At 43.1% G+C, this 14,753-nt stretch overlaps 1 protein-coding gene and 1 long non-coding RNA gene across 3 annotated transcripts in view; one reads left to right on the top strand and one right to left on the bottom strand.

The window, feature by feature from the left end:
• Window positions 1-411: 411 nt before the first annotated feature.
• Window positions 412-3,441, bottom strand: LOC118508315. 2 transcript variants are annotated; one of them, XM_036047985.1, is made up of 4 exons: window positions 2,890-3,441; window positions 1,638-1,822; window positions 1,328-1,530; window positions 412-983 (listed from the first exon to the last, which is right to left on the bottom strand). In XM_036047985.1, exons 1-3 carry the CDS (start codon window positions 3,179-3,181, stop codon window positions 1,366-1,368), a joined length of 642 nt encoding a protein of 213 aa, XP_035903878.1. In that variant the 5' UTR covers window positions 3,182-3,441; the 3' UTR covers window positions 412-983; window positions 1,328-1,365. The 2 variants fall into 2 exon arrangements, with proteins under 2 accessions (XP_035903878.1, XP_035903876.1); XM_036047983.1 differs by having other exon boundaries at window positions 1,429-1,530.
• A 126-nt stretch (window positions 3,442-3,567) lies between these two features.
• LOC118508316 overlaps window positions 3,568-14,753 on the top strand; it is a 43,097-nt gene continuing 31,911 nt past the window's right edge. Inside the window, exon 1 of the long non-coding RNA XR_004905780.1 lies at window positions 3,568-5,070. This is a non-coding gene — a long non-coding RNA (uncharacterized LOC118508316). The remainder of the gene's footprint in view (window positions 5,071-14,753) is intronic.

Genomic DNA, 14,753 nt, shown 5'->3' with positions numbered 1-14,753 from the left:
GTGCCAGATGATCGTGGCCAAAAATCCTTAGTTTTGGGTAGAGTCAGAGGTGTATGTAAGTGCTGGAACTATAAATACTCAATACAGTTCCTGCATTGTCTAACGCGACATTTGTTTTGAATGAAGAAATGTCCACAGGTTACAATTATGAATGGTTGGCCCCAATAGTTACTGCTATTCTTGCTTGCTTAGACGGTCTAAACAGAATTTGATATCCAGTCCTACCGTGTGAATACCGACGTTGCTACCATCTCGTACACAGGACCGTCCCAATATGAATTTTAGGAAAATTAAGAAGCGGGGCGCAACCTTGAGCAATTTAAAGTACTTCTGCAGCATGCCCAGACCAAAAGCGATTGCAAAGCCGGATAAGCCAGAAAGTAAGAACAAAGTGTACTTTAGAACAACCGATTTTCCAATATAAAGTTTCTTCGTTTTATTATCTTTTCATGTACATATGCTTCCTTATCTGTGTAAAATAGTTCGCCTTACGTAGCTACTGCTGCTGGGCCTTTGGTAATGATACAAAATGATTCAATGAATGAATGAATACCCTTTACAAATCAACATGGTGATTGTTCAGTTCCAGTGCTGCTTCCCTTATCTGCTAGCTTACAGCTAAACACCTACTCGCTACATGTAAGATGCGTAATACCACATTCGCGTATCTCAAGATCAAAGCAAAACTCTTACAGAAGTAAGAACAGAAATACACACTGTTCCATTAAACCTACCAAGTGACAGAAATCACAATCAATGTTCCACGGTCGGCGCATTCACGAAATGCTTAAACGACTAAAGACCAGTTCTACACGCTCCAGTGAGCGCAGGGTTGGTTAGTATCACCGAGGATTTGGCAACTCGGAGACTCCGGTCGCGCGCGCGGTCCACTAGTGCGACAGTGACTTTTGCTTCTTCTGCATTTCCATGAAAATGAGCGTCGCCCCCATATTGATACCACCCCATTTGGCGCAGTCCGAAATCTGTGGAAAGAGTGGAAAGAAAAGAAAAGGGGCACATCATTAACGCGCACCGTATCAACGACGCTGTGAGGTGTCAATCGAAACGTTAGTACGATAAGAGGGCGGTGACATGTAGGTGAGCTTAAGCTTTAAACTCAAGTGTTCCGTAGTGCTGTCTACTTGCTACGCATGAGTGCAGTGCTGTGCCGTCTGTCCGTGGGAGTGTGTAATCGTGTACTGAACTATACGATAAGTAACATATTCCACCACCAGAGACCACCACAAAAGGTAACCAAAACACACACAGAACAAACCCGCCCGATAGAAAGTTAATCATAGAGGTAGAATGATCACTGGGTTTTAACCTTTCGCGAGCTCTCTCCCCGGGGGCGGTCGTATAGGATCAGAAGTAGCTGTTGTGCGCTCCTTGCAATGCGTCCTCGAACCGTTTCAGTAACGCACTTACTTGTCGCTTCCGGCTGTCCTGGGGCCGGTCACCGTATCGACAGAATTCGGCAAAATGTTGACTGTTGTGGAACGGCATTTGGCACTTCGAGGCATACTTTATCTGTGGAGATAAGGACAGGGAAACAAAAACAGACATCGTATCAGTATTCTTGCCTGTAATCTCTTTCCCTTCCAAGTACTGGATTCCTTCAAAACCCGAAAACTCACCTGAGCTAAAATGTCTTTCTCCGGGTGGGCTTTCTTCGTACGATCGGCCACATTGTTGATCCGCAACTGATGTCCTTGCTGCCATAGATTAGACAACGTGACGCAGTACACTTTCATCGGCTTTTTCTCATTCTCCTTCATGCGTACGGAATATATTTTCACACTTTCGGCCGTCGGTTTGGGAGCTGCAACGATATTGGAAAGGAGGACGTTAAAGATCGTTAGATCATAAGCGGGTAGGCTCGTAATATGGGCGGCCATATTAAAAATGATGGTGGCGTCACAAAGATTGTTTTGCATAACCTGTTTCAGAATGGACCGTGCCTCCCAGGCTTTATAGCTAATATCGCGAAATAGCAACAACAAAAAGTTGCAAAGTTCTACTGACGTGAGAATAGAACTTAGCCCACACACGTAGAGAGTGGCGGGTAGGCATAAATTAGCATACCGTCGCCACAAAACCCAGACGGATAAACACTTCCCCGGGCAAGTTGAACTAGCGGAATACTGCTCTACTTGATGAGAACACCACCGAACAATTAATTCTACGTAGCAGGAACAAGAGGGAGGGAGGGTGGAGAGAGGGAACGGTGGGGAGGGGTCGTATCATTTGCATGGATGCACTTTCATCCATAGTGCAAAACCCCGCGTAAACAATCGCCAGCCGGTCGGGCAAAAGTAACATTGACCACCGAGCGCACCCGCCCAGCAATGGTAGCGCAATGCAAATGGCCTTTGATGTGAGACAAGTAAATTCCTCACCGGGCACATTCCCTTTTCCACACGAGACCTGTCACACTATTTTCCGTGCATGTAAACAACTGCTGCAGTACGCGGCGTCGCCGATGCCGTCCTTCAAAGTCCACACCTTCATTGGACGCGCGCGCTGCAAGTTATTCGATATCCCTCCACACCGCAGTGGCCGGTCCTGCTATTACGATGCGTGCTAAAAATAGCGAACGAGTTGCCTGTCCCACCTGCGCCACACCAGTCTATCACTGCACCTGATGATGCCCTGCTGCAGTACAGTACAGTGGCACACCGCAATAAAAACCGGGTGCGCGATTTCACGAGGCACTTCGGCGCTTTAACCCACGGTCACGAGAATGTTCTCACCCGAGCACTCGATCACAAAGATCTCGGCAATGGGGGACTGTTGCCGGCATCGAGCGTACCTTCATTTCGTACAAAATTAAACCAATCTTCCACCACCGCGCGTTCTAGCTATCCTCGCCCTCGGCTGGTAACTTACACTTCTTCTGCTCGATGGACACCACACCGAACCAGCTGTCGCCGGGGTTCGCCGACTGCCGGCGGACCTCCACGATGAAGCCGTTCTCGATCACGGCGCAAAAGATGCGCTCCTCGCCGGCATCGAACCACTTGCTTTCGCGCAGCTTCTGGATGGCGACCGAGCTGCCGAAACTGGCGCGCGCTGGACCGGTCGTTCCGGTTGGGGGCGTAACAACGGTAGTCGGATGCGCCGTACCGCCGGCCGGAAACCATTTGCCAATGTTCAAACTGTTCCGTCGTAGCAATCCCATCGCGTATAGCTGGACGCACTCACTGCAATAACTTCAACTTCAAGGTTCTTTGACCGCGGGAGAGTCTTGCCTATTCGCAGTTGCACTTTAAACCTTATGCGCGGATGCGTTTTCCAGTTCCACGGTCTGTTGAATGACTCTCACTCACTCTCGTTCACTCACTCACTCACTCACTCAACGTGTCTCTCAAGTGTTCTTCTTGCGGGAGCTGCGTTGCTAGCGTGTGTCTAGCTCGTTCGAGCGCTGTACAGTTTCTGCGCGTCGGTATCGACGGCCGTCGAGTAGGTCAGGCCGCGCGAGCTCGCGAGTTGATGCCGCGACCGTGCCGGACCACCCCCATTGTTTGATGGTGTGTAGCTTCTCGCTCGCCGCACCCCGTCGAATTGGCGGGACGAAACCGCGCTACTACTAACACCAGCGTAGTATCGTCTTGCGGTTCCCGCCAAAGATCCCCCTGACGCCCCCCGGGGGGCCCCCCATCGCCCTGACTTCAAGGGACTTTACAATTTTATGCACTTTTTGTTTGGTCGTTTTCTTAAATCTCCCTTACTGTTGTTTGTTCTCACCCCGTAGGTAATTGCTAGAGGCCACCACTTTTCTTTAAACGATTTGTTGATCATGTTCTCCAGAGGGAAGTGAGATAACACTCCGAGGGCTGGATATGGTGGGCACTGCACTTGCATCGGAGCAGCGAAAGAGACAGGGCGTTTTGTTTGTTCATATGCAACAGCGTTGCGCTTAAGTTTGCCAATGAAGTAATATGTAACGTCGTAAATTTTCTACCGCTTATCAGCGTCAGCCCTTAGGAGATGGTTAGGTGGGACGGAAGTGGGTGTGTGCCAAGTATGCACACTACAATACTGGGACTGTACCGGATAGATGCAGTACAACTAACTACTTGGAGCCAATATTTGTTCCCGAGTACGATGGGCAGGAACGATCGTTTGATTATAGCGCTCGATCGCGTACGATTGAGGTTAACCTTGTTTACTACAAATTTGTCGCTGGAATCCTATTAATGAATCGGTGCGAACCGGTTCAACGATGGATGGATTAGGTAAGCGAGATGCTTGTTTGTTTTGCTTTATTTCTTAAATCTCCCTTGAGATGAGTCATAGAAATGTTTACTCGATGTATCGAGAACGCAAAAAAGCATCGGTAATGGAACGCTAGTGAACGTTTCGGAACTACTATTCCAAATTACAATCTTATCAACACATCAGCAAAAAGCGTTGTGCCTGATGCGAAGTTACCTTAAGAGAACAACAACTTGCCCTATTAGATATAAACAACAAATTTAGAGCTCTCTTCGTCAACAAGATTGAGCTATTTCCATTTCCGGAGCGCATCAACACGTACTGCGACTTAGGCCTTAGCAAATCGCTTACAACGGCTCAAGCTCGTGCAATATGAATAGCTTCCTGATTTATAGCCTTTCGGGCTCGTGCGTAATGTATCCTTTCGATGGGCATGTCTGATAACGATTTTGTCCCCCACTAATCGAAAACCGGTTTTACCGCCTTAGTGGTCGACTAGGGAAAGGTGACTAAAAATAGTGCTTTCAGTTAATAATCCGATCCGAACGGGAACTGGTAACGTGTTGGGACGAGTGTCAACGTGGGTAGTGTGCGTGTGCGTGAACACAATGTACGTCAGCGGCTAGGCCACGTTCTTCGGGGGGCCATTTTCTGCAAGGAAGCCGGTTTATCGTTTGTTCTCGTGATTGTTTGCTGACGTTGGTGAGAAATATGTGATACTTTCTTCTGCCGCAGTGTTTCGTTGTTACCTGCACCTTCTACCGGCTTGAAGAGTTTATGACTCGACAGGACCGACCAGCTCGGTGACCAGAGCTGCATCGATCGGAATGCTCGCGGCGGTTTTGTGGGCCGGTAAGTCACTTCAAGGTTTCATACTTTTGCGGTGTGTGGATGTTGTTTATAGTAAATAGTTTAATCGACCGTTAAAGCCGGAACTAACCAGTTCGGGGGGGATGGTGTATGTTTATCGTATGTTTACAAAACTCGCGTGTATTGCGTGTTGAAATGTTTGGACCACTGGAGAGCCGGTGTTGTGTGGGTTTGTTTATATTTTGTTGGTCCGGACATTGTCGACCGCGCTCATTTACGCCACCCAGACAAGCCCGATTCACCAGATGTGATCGCGCACTTGCAGCTATTTATAAGTCGTTCTCTCGCTTAATCTATCCTGACCGGCAAAGTGCTGCGGCTCGGACAGTCATTTGAATTATTTAATCAACGCGAAACAAATGGCCCGGCGAAGATGCGATTGCAAGTGACTGTGACCCCACATAGCTACATAGGGCACGCTGCATCATCGCCATCTTGCTTGCACTGCGACGGAGGCTAGGGACGATGGGAGACGACATCAAAACAAAACCTCAAACCCCGTGGCTTCCCTTCCGCTCGATTATGTACGCGATCGTACAAGCACTGTACCCCAACATCATAGATTGCAGCGTCAAAGTGTTGACGTGCCGATCGGCGCGACTACCACCGCTACGAGCGGCTTGTACGTCGACCGAACGACCTTTATGCTGAGCTATTTTGGCGTGTAGACGAAACGCCGCTGACCTTGTGGCTTATGATTTTGTTTATCCGATGTGTTTACTAAGCGGAGGGTGTGTGTTAGGTCTCGCATGATCGTGCTTACTGTCTGCTGCTCTCAGTAGATCCCTCTACATACTCTTAGTCTATTCGGCGGACCTACGTTAGGTTGAATGAAATTCCACGCCTCGGTTGTAAAGAATGAAGAACGTAAACAAAAACGTTAGCCCTTGCTGTTCGGTATGTGGTGCCCTTTTAGCCACACGCACTGATTAGTTTGGAGGACGCGAGATAGAACCGGGTGACGACTTACATTGACCATCGGTCCGAAACAATTCGTCCACGGATGACATTATTTTTCACACTTTTTATCATCACACGGACATCCTCACACACACACCTGCTGTCGGTGCTGATAAAGCGATTGTTAAGTAGTGGCTGATGATTGCCTGCGAACGTGTCTTGTGAGATAGATAAGACGTGGCCCGAGACATTACACCCCGCCGACGACCGGGGGGAAGATTTGATGTCGATCTAAATAATTATCGGGCTCCATTTTATGGCCGCATTGTGTTTGATTTTCTTCGCCGAGATATTCAGAACCTACGATCGGAACATTCGCTGGTACGGGACGATAATGTTATTTTCGTTATAATTACGTAGCTCGCCGATGCACATGGCCGCCATTCAAAGTGCGCCATTTTTATTGTTATCTTTCTCGCGCGGTGCAAAAGTGCAACGGTCTAATGAAATCGGCGGTTTGATGATTTCATACTAAGCTCTCTAACTCGCATGACCATCGCATGTCACATGCTTACTGTTATCGGTAACACTGTTTAATGGTTTTATGGCATTAGTTCTAATGCGTGTGATCGAATTAAGATTGCAGACGGCTTACAGTGAAGAACAAAACAATAATGCTGTCGATATTCAAGTTAGGTATTTTGATTTTAAAATTATGGAGAAAACATAAGGCAACTCATAACTTTGCATCGTAGTTTTTTTGTTTGTTCAGAAACCACCTGCTATTTAAAAACCTTTAAAAATCTTTTTTTTAAAAGTATAAGAAAATGGATAAGAAATTTGAGGCATAGAAAATGAATTTCTGTAGCAACTGAGCTAGCCCCAACTTCAACAAGGCAAACATGCCGTAAAATAATATTTTTACATTAAGTATAAAATGTTTTAGTGTAATAATTAATTTATTTCATGTATGAAATTTTACTGTTTCTCAAAATTTGCTGGTTTTTGTATTACAATGGAAAAAGTAAACCTTAATCAAATGTAGTTATTGAATCAATCATAAGTTAGTCGTAAGTTAATGATTGATAAAAATGGGTCTAAATTTGTTAATGATCTTTTTTTTATCTCACGAATTTTAAATATGTCATATGGGCAATCAGAGACGATTTCCTGATTGAAAAAATAATATCTTCTTTTTTCTAAACTTTACACAAGTGAATTTTTACAAAAGTGATTTATTTTATTTATTTATTAAATATGACGGTCCGATGCCGTATTGTCACCACCGCATGTGGTGACATTTACCCAAGTGATATTAATTAAATTATATCAATATAATGAATATGTTTCAAATATTTATTATGAGTTAGCTATACGGCCGTTTCTGAGTGAATAAGAAAAAAAAAATCGTTGATAATATGCTAAACAAAATTGGTTCAGCGCATTACATACCCCAGCTACCGTGATAGGTATCTATAACTCTGACTGGAATACCTCCAATATCCAACATAGCAATTGACGGCGCACCGTATTTTTAAATATAAACTTTTTTGCGGATTCATTGACGCCTCGTACATTCTTGAGTAAATTAATTACCAAGTAGGAGCTAAAGTGCTATTACTGGATCAGTATCCAGTATCAATTTCTTCTCGTAGTCCAGCTCGAACTTCTATCCCCAATCTAAATGAATCAGCCGATCTCGACAATAACATAAACAAACTTATTTAAATGCTGCGTAGCACGTATTATGTTTTTTTGCAAAGGTTGTTGCATTCTTGTATAGGATAATTATGTAGGGCATCTTTTTAGGGAAGTCTTTTATAACAAAATAAGAAGTAAATAAATAAAATCCCATTATAATAAAACTAACCCAATAAAAACCAACATTATAAAAGTTATGAGGAAGACCAAACGGTGCGATTAATTAATTATGGATTAAAAGTTCTCCTCTAACCGAGCATGTCCGGGATAAGGCAAAACAACAGGGAGGAAATGCCTTGTTCTTTTGTTTTGGTAATTGTTTGTTAATTTTCGTTATTTTTGTAGAACTGTAACTCTTCAGCCCATGCCGTGCTGACAATACGGCGCTTTACGGTATAATTTTTAATTATAATTTATAAATTATCTTCATAGTTATTTGAAAATAATGTACTTTACTTATACACTTATTAAATTTAACTCCTAATCACAAATACAAGCTAAAAAATTCAAATTTAAAATAGCATCCGCTAACTGGTCTAAAAGCCGTTAGATCATTTTAGAACATCTATTCCGAAAGCTCATCGAAGCGGTGCTTTTTTAGAACATCAAATGAAGCTTTCGAACGCAACGTGCTTAAGGCACCAAACACGGCAGCAGCATTGCCATTCGATTGGTCCGCTCGGTGCATCGAAAGCTGCATCCATGCAATGCAATTACTGCATTTGGTTTGCATTATTCTTCTTCTTTCGCGCGTTCATATTGGTGGCGAAACAAATGAAACGTGGTGCTTTGAACCACTCTGGGCAATCTGGTCGATGTTGCAATCCACCGTAATGGATAAAGGTGCCGTTTCTTTATTTATTTTCATTCTAATTGCAAGTCTGTAATTTCTCGTTGCTTGTTGAGTGCTTTCGTCCTGCAACCGAACCCGACTGGTCGTCATCCGGCGGAGCACTTGCGGTACGTGCATTTATCCCCTTTTCGCAATGGCAGTCGTTTTTAACCGCTAACGACGCTTCTTCGCTTAGTATCCTTGCGGGCTCGGACCCGCAACGCTTTGCGTTGGCTCGGTTGCTAATTTATTACACCAGGGCGGAGTTTGTTTCAATAACGAGATCGGGCAAGAGCGGTTTGGATTTTGTGTGCTGGTGTTTTATTTTTCACACCCAACCGCCCATACTGTCGGGGATGGATGATGGACACTGATATGCTGGGCAAGATTGCCCAACATAAAACCCAACAGAAAAGGGGTTGAAAGGCATGGCAAACGTAATCCCGATCATGGATCACCGACAATAATGTTAAACCGTACAGTGCAATAAACGCCATGTGTAGTATGATAATGACGGATAGTATTTGTACACCTGTTTCAAACAAGCTTCAAGCTGTCAAAAACCGACCTTTACTCATCCGCAACGTTCACGAAACAAGGAGAATCATTTAAAGTTTGTGGTTTTTTTTTTAAACGTGAGGAACGCTTTGCACACCTTTCTCTTGGATCGGAGCAGGACATTCGTTCAGGTGTGAAACGATCCTAAGCGTCTTGCGGCTTTTCCTAATTTCAAGGATTAAAGCGAGCAAGTTTGGCAATTCGTTCCGTTTCGTCGGTGGTCCCTTGTTCCTGTATTCCGATTCATTGTCCTTTCCGTGTGTTCTGTGTGTGTGTGTGTGTGTGTGTGTGTGTGTGTGTGGTTTTTTGTTTGTAAAAAAAGAAGCACAAGATGATTGGTGTTCCAGGATCAACAGCAGGTTAATGGAATTGGGAAGGTCAGTTTGAAGTGGATTTTTATAATAAAGCTTTATTTAAAAATGGCTTTTGTTGAGCGTTTTGAATCAAACAGAGTAGAGAAAAGTTGTGAAACTTAAAATCCCATTTTTCTTGGCCTAATGCTTCGACACGTTTTTTTATTTCTTATATATAGATACGAAAATAGTTTTATAAACCAACCAAACAACTAATCGTTGCTCATTTCTGCGATGGTATAAGAGCTGCTAAGAACAAACATTTTATTTGATATTTTATTTGATTTATGAGGCTTTGTTTTGATGTGCAATAGACTAACGAATAGAATTTGGGAGAAAAAAGTTTAAAATTTCTTCTTCTTCTTCTTTGGCACTACAAGCTCGAGAGGTCTCGGCCTGCCATTTCTGGCTTTCTGTGACTTAATTTTAGCCGTTTTAAAGTAGTCAGCCTTACTAACGGGGAAAAGGCGTCTCAAAACTATGGTTCTTCCTCAAACGCTGGAGCCAAAAAGCTGCATTACCAGCTCACTCCAGGGCTTTATACAGATTGGCTTAGGGCTGGACGATCTGGTGTGGGACTTCGCGATCGCGCTTGGGGCTCTTATTAATGTAAGTTGTAAATTTTGTGAAATGAAATTCTTGTTGGAATAGTTCTTAATATCCAATCACTTATCTATTAAGGTCACGACGAAATTCCACACAATTCTTAAAACTTTGTATGGTAGATGGTGAAAAATCAAGTAATTTGACATCGTTGGATGTTTTGTAGAGAACCTCCGGGGATTTAGACTAGAATGTGTTTAACGGAACGATCTGCTATCTTAAAATATCTAATTCGTCATTTAAAGCAACACAGTCTTGCTCGCAATCTAGTATCCGAACGAAATCAAGAACTCAGAATATGGATCACACAGTCACATACAACATTGCTGCTCTGGATAAAGAACTTCAAGCAACGCAAATATCCGGCGCTGCCCAAAGACAGTTTTTTTTTGTTCGTTTTTTTTTTAGGTTTTAGGTCTCAGAGAGCTCATTCGCCTATTACGACCAAACACAGTGAATATCAATATTCGTTGTGCCTTCAGATATATTTATACAGCCTTTTAAAAGCTTTTTTAGAGCCCAAGCTAATAGAGGGTAAGATAACCGAATTTAGGCTGGGAACAGAGCTTCGTTGTAAGGTGATATCTGCCATTTTTTTGTGTCCATCGTACGACGGGAATCTTAAGCCTTGGCCATTTATCAAACTAGCTGTGCTACCAGCCTTAGCAGTGGTAAACACTCTTCAAGAGATTGTACTACAGAAATTCTGATTAACAATAATAAGACAGCGAACTCAAAATAGACGAAAGAAATTCGTTAGAAATCAAAGGTTCTGTCTGTGACACGTAACAGCCATGATAGCCACCGGTGACTAACTGTGTTTCGATGAATATTTGAAGAGGATTCATTATCAATATTTGACACTAGAAGCAGAAGAGTCATTTCTCCTTGATGTTGATGATTTTTCCCACTCATTGGTCTGGATCATGAAACACGAGTCGAAATTAGCTGCTGGTCAGATGACGTGTTAAAAAACAACGGGTCTCAAAGAGATGTCTTACGAAGCGTTCCTGTTTTTGAGCGAACACATTTGCAAAATATTTGCTATTAAAAGCCAAAGTAATATAAAAATAATCCCCAGAGTCAGATTGGTTTTTTAAATAGAACTTTTATACTAGATTAAAATTCCTCTTTACTCTCAACCTTATTAAAATCGTCTAAAACACATTTGCGACAGAATTGAAAAAAAATGACGAACTCCTCAAGAAATCTCACTCAACGACGGCGGTTAAATATTTAGCTTCGAAACTAACACAATTATTCACACCCACCGCCCTGTGTGTGTGTGTGTGTACGCTGTTCCATTCCCAGCCCGGGGAGGCTCCCATTACCGAACAAGATAAACACTTTGAAAACGATTGCTTGCTTGATTGATCAGCTCCCCGCGATGGGGGGTGGCCTCGTAATTAGCGCAAAAATCCATGAAATCCCATCCCTTCCCTTCCGAGAGAACTACCCTTCTACCCTTGCCCTGTTCCCGCCATTGTCGATCGAAGTCAAATTATTGACGTCCCTACCGTCAGAGCAACCCAACCGGTGGAAGTATTTGCTCTGCTGAATGATGATTTTCCATTTCCTCGGACAATTGCTCGGCCAATCACTGTGGGTCTGGTTTTTTTTTCGGGGAATTTTGATCGGACCAATTCGTCTCAAAACGGACCTCTCTCTCACACACACACTCTTTACGGATGACACTTGAGGCACGGATGCGCAGAACTCCTCTGCGGGATAGGCCGCAACGGGGCACCAATTGTCGTTCGCATCAACTTCACGGGGAATGGTTTGAGGATCGTTGACTAGAAGAAAGGAAAATGATCATTTCCCGCAATGCGTTCAATTGCTACGCGTCGTCGAATCCCCGATGCAAATCACATTCGGTTCGATATCAACCGGGTTGAATCTTTCTCTCACGGTTCTTGGATCTCATGGTAATTGTCATGTCATACAGACCCCATGTAAGGGACCGTGATTCGTTCGCGTACGCCGGTGGTAACTATTCGGCCGTTGTTGATCGTCTCTAATAAGGAAATTCGTTTCCTAGCCGGGCTACCGCTGTTTGGGATAATCGAAACCATCGCCGTCATAATGGAAGCATAGTTTTGGGTTTCCAAAATCATCGTTTCGATATGGATTGCGGGTGTGAAATATGTTTGATAGTTGTTTCATTTAAATAAAAAAAACATGGCCAGGATTTTAACTTTCCTTACTAGCTTCTTCCAACCTTTACCGCTTCTACTGTCCTTCCCCTTCTAGTAGTGCTAATAAATTAAATGATAAATTTTCTCAAAACACGCAAACAAAACATAACCTTAGCAAGGAAAACTTAGGTCGGACACCTACATTCTCCCAACCCATCACAAGGCTTTATCGTCCGTACGGCTGAGGTGTTTCGGTGGTCGGTTTCCTCAAATGCTGCCCATTTTATTGCTCTTTTTTTGCTGCAGCAGAATAGATGTGTTTTCTTCCACCGTAGACCATATCCCTACTAGCTGCTACTGGGAAATGGTAAACTTCCTAGCCGACGATATGCAAAACATCATCTCACCCCCGGTTTTGTTGCTGACGCGTCATGTTTTACTACACAACACATGAATAAATGTTTGTTCAGTTTGCATATGTTTTCCTTTCCATGGAGAAAGGATTTCGTTTTTTGGCGCTGCTACTGTTGAGCTATCGCTGTTGAACCTTACGATGGGAAGCCTAGCTTGTGGTTTCGAATGGTTGGATGTTCTTTTAATGGTCGAGCGATGGTGGGAAAGCTGTTAAAAAAAATCTTGATATTTATGCAAAGGGAGAAATGAGCAAAAAGGAAATAAATAAAGCAATACATGTTTATAACGTACAAAATAATACATAAAAACCATCTATAAAATAAATTTATTAAAAACTGTTAGTCTATCCGGCACTAATCGGCTGAATGATGAAAGCTAGGCTAGTGATTGCGCCTAGCAGTTAGGCTATACGCATCACCTAATCAAGATTCGGCTTATGATTGGGATGAGGACGAAAAATGAATCGTTTAAATGGATTAATAGGCTTGAAATAAAGTAATTAAAATTTATATTGATTAGTCTGCCTTCCAATACACGACCAGAACGGAAGGTTTTTGTGAAAACGGCAATGAACCGTCATAGCTAAATATTACAAATTTCGGTCACCAATAAACCTTCGACTAGGGTAGATTATGATTTCAGCTAGAAAATTGTAAAATAAGAATTTTTTGTTTGATTTATATGCAAATTGATAACGACTTTCAAGTATTGGCTTAAATCCAATTTTTGGGTGTCCTCTCGTATGTTCGCGTATCTAACGCGTTTGGCGCTGGCTAGTTTTGGCTGCTAAAGAGGTAAAACATTTGAGCAGCAAAACATCCAAACACATATGAAAAACTGACTTAGAACATCAGGGACTTCATATTTTGATATGAATTTTTCAAAAAAAAAAACATTGGTTTCTTCTGCGACCAATCATCTAATACGACCTTGTATTGCCATAATGAACTAGCAAAACGTTAGGCCAAACGGCAGGATGTTGATTTTAAATCTTATTTGGTTTTTACTTCCATTCTATTTCTTACTTTTTTTTTACCTTGAGACTGTTTAATTAGCCCAGAGCTTAACATTAGCCAGCAATCATACTATTTTGTGACCTTACATTGTACGATTGGAGTAACAAAATATCTCTTTTTTTGACACCATTAGGTCGACTTGGGATTTACTTGGCCCTTGACGATACGGCTCCTGTCCGTAATAATTAATAAATAAATAAAAGGTCGATGGCCTAGCTAGGCTTCATTGACTTATTCTACCCGTAACAGGATAGCCAGAGTTTAGTATTTAGTTTCATGAAATCATCTGAAAGGTCGAACCACTAGCTATATGCAAAGGAAACCATGTGCTTACGACATACCTAAAAAATGTAAGCCAAAGCTTTGTAAACGTTAATTAAATACAATCATCTTTTTGCTGGTGGGGCAGTCCGGTGGCCGAGGCGACAGCGGCGCCGGTCTTCACACGGCAGGGCCGGGGTTCTAATCCCATCCAGACCGCCTCCCCGTACTTAAGGCTGACTACTTTTCTACGGGTAAAATTAAGTCACAGAAAGCCAGAAATGGCAGGCCGAGACCTCTCGAGGTTGTAGTGCCAAGGAAGAAGAAGATCTTTTTGCTGGTACTTGGTGTAAATCGACATTTTCAAATGATTGAACACTACAAATTCCACTCTTTTGTTCAGTCGTCTGCCTTTTGACGATTGATGACAGTTCAGTCTATGCGAAATTTACTTGCAACATTAAATTTGCTCGTGTCTCACTATTACAGTATTCATAGACGAAATATCCTTGATGATCAAAGTCTTTGGAGGCCCCGAGCTCAATGGCAGTTGAGGCCCCTCTAGTTGTGACTCGTTTTCTAATAAGACCATCAGGGATTCCCTCGCCAACGATGCCCCGAGTGGCTGCTTTTTCTGACCCTTGGTTGATCCGTCACTGGGGCGAATACTGGTTCTACAAACCCATGGAGGAACACAAGAAGAATACGCTTCAAGAACTGACGACAACATCTGTGTTCTTGACGGTGACACGAACTGTGAAGTCCACTTACGATACAGTTCTTCGCTATCATCAAAACTGCGAAATTGGACGACGGAATTACGATCAACGGATCGTCCGAGCTCAACCCGGGATAAAGTGACCTTTCACAGTTTAGAGAAGGAAATCTT

Source organism: Anopheles stephensi, chromosome 2 (genome assembly GCF_013141755.1).
Source record: "Anopheles stephensi strain Indian chromosome 2, UCI_ANSTEP_V1.0, whole genome shotgun sequence".
Lineage (NCBI taxonomy): Eukaryota > Metazoa > Arthropoda > Insecta > Diptera > Culicidae > Anopheles > Anopheles stephensi.
This window is presented reverse-complemented; position numbering and strand designations above follow the sequence as displayed.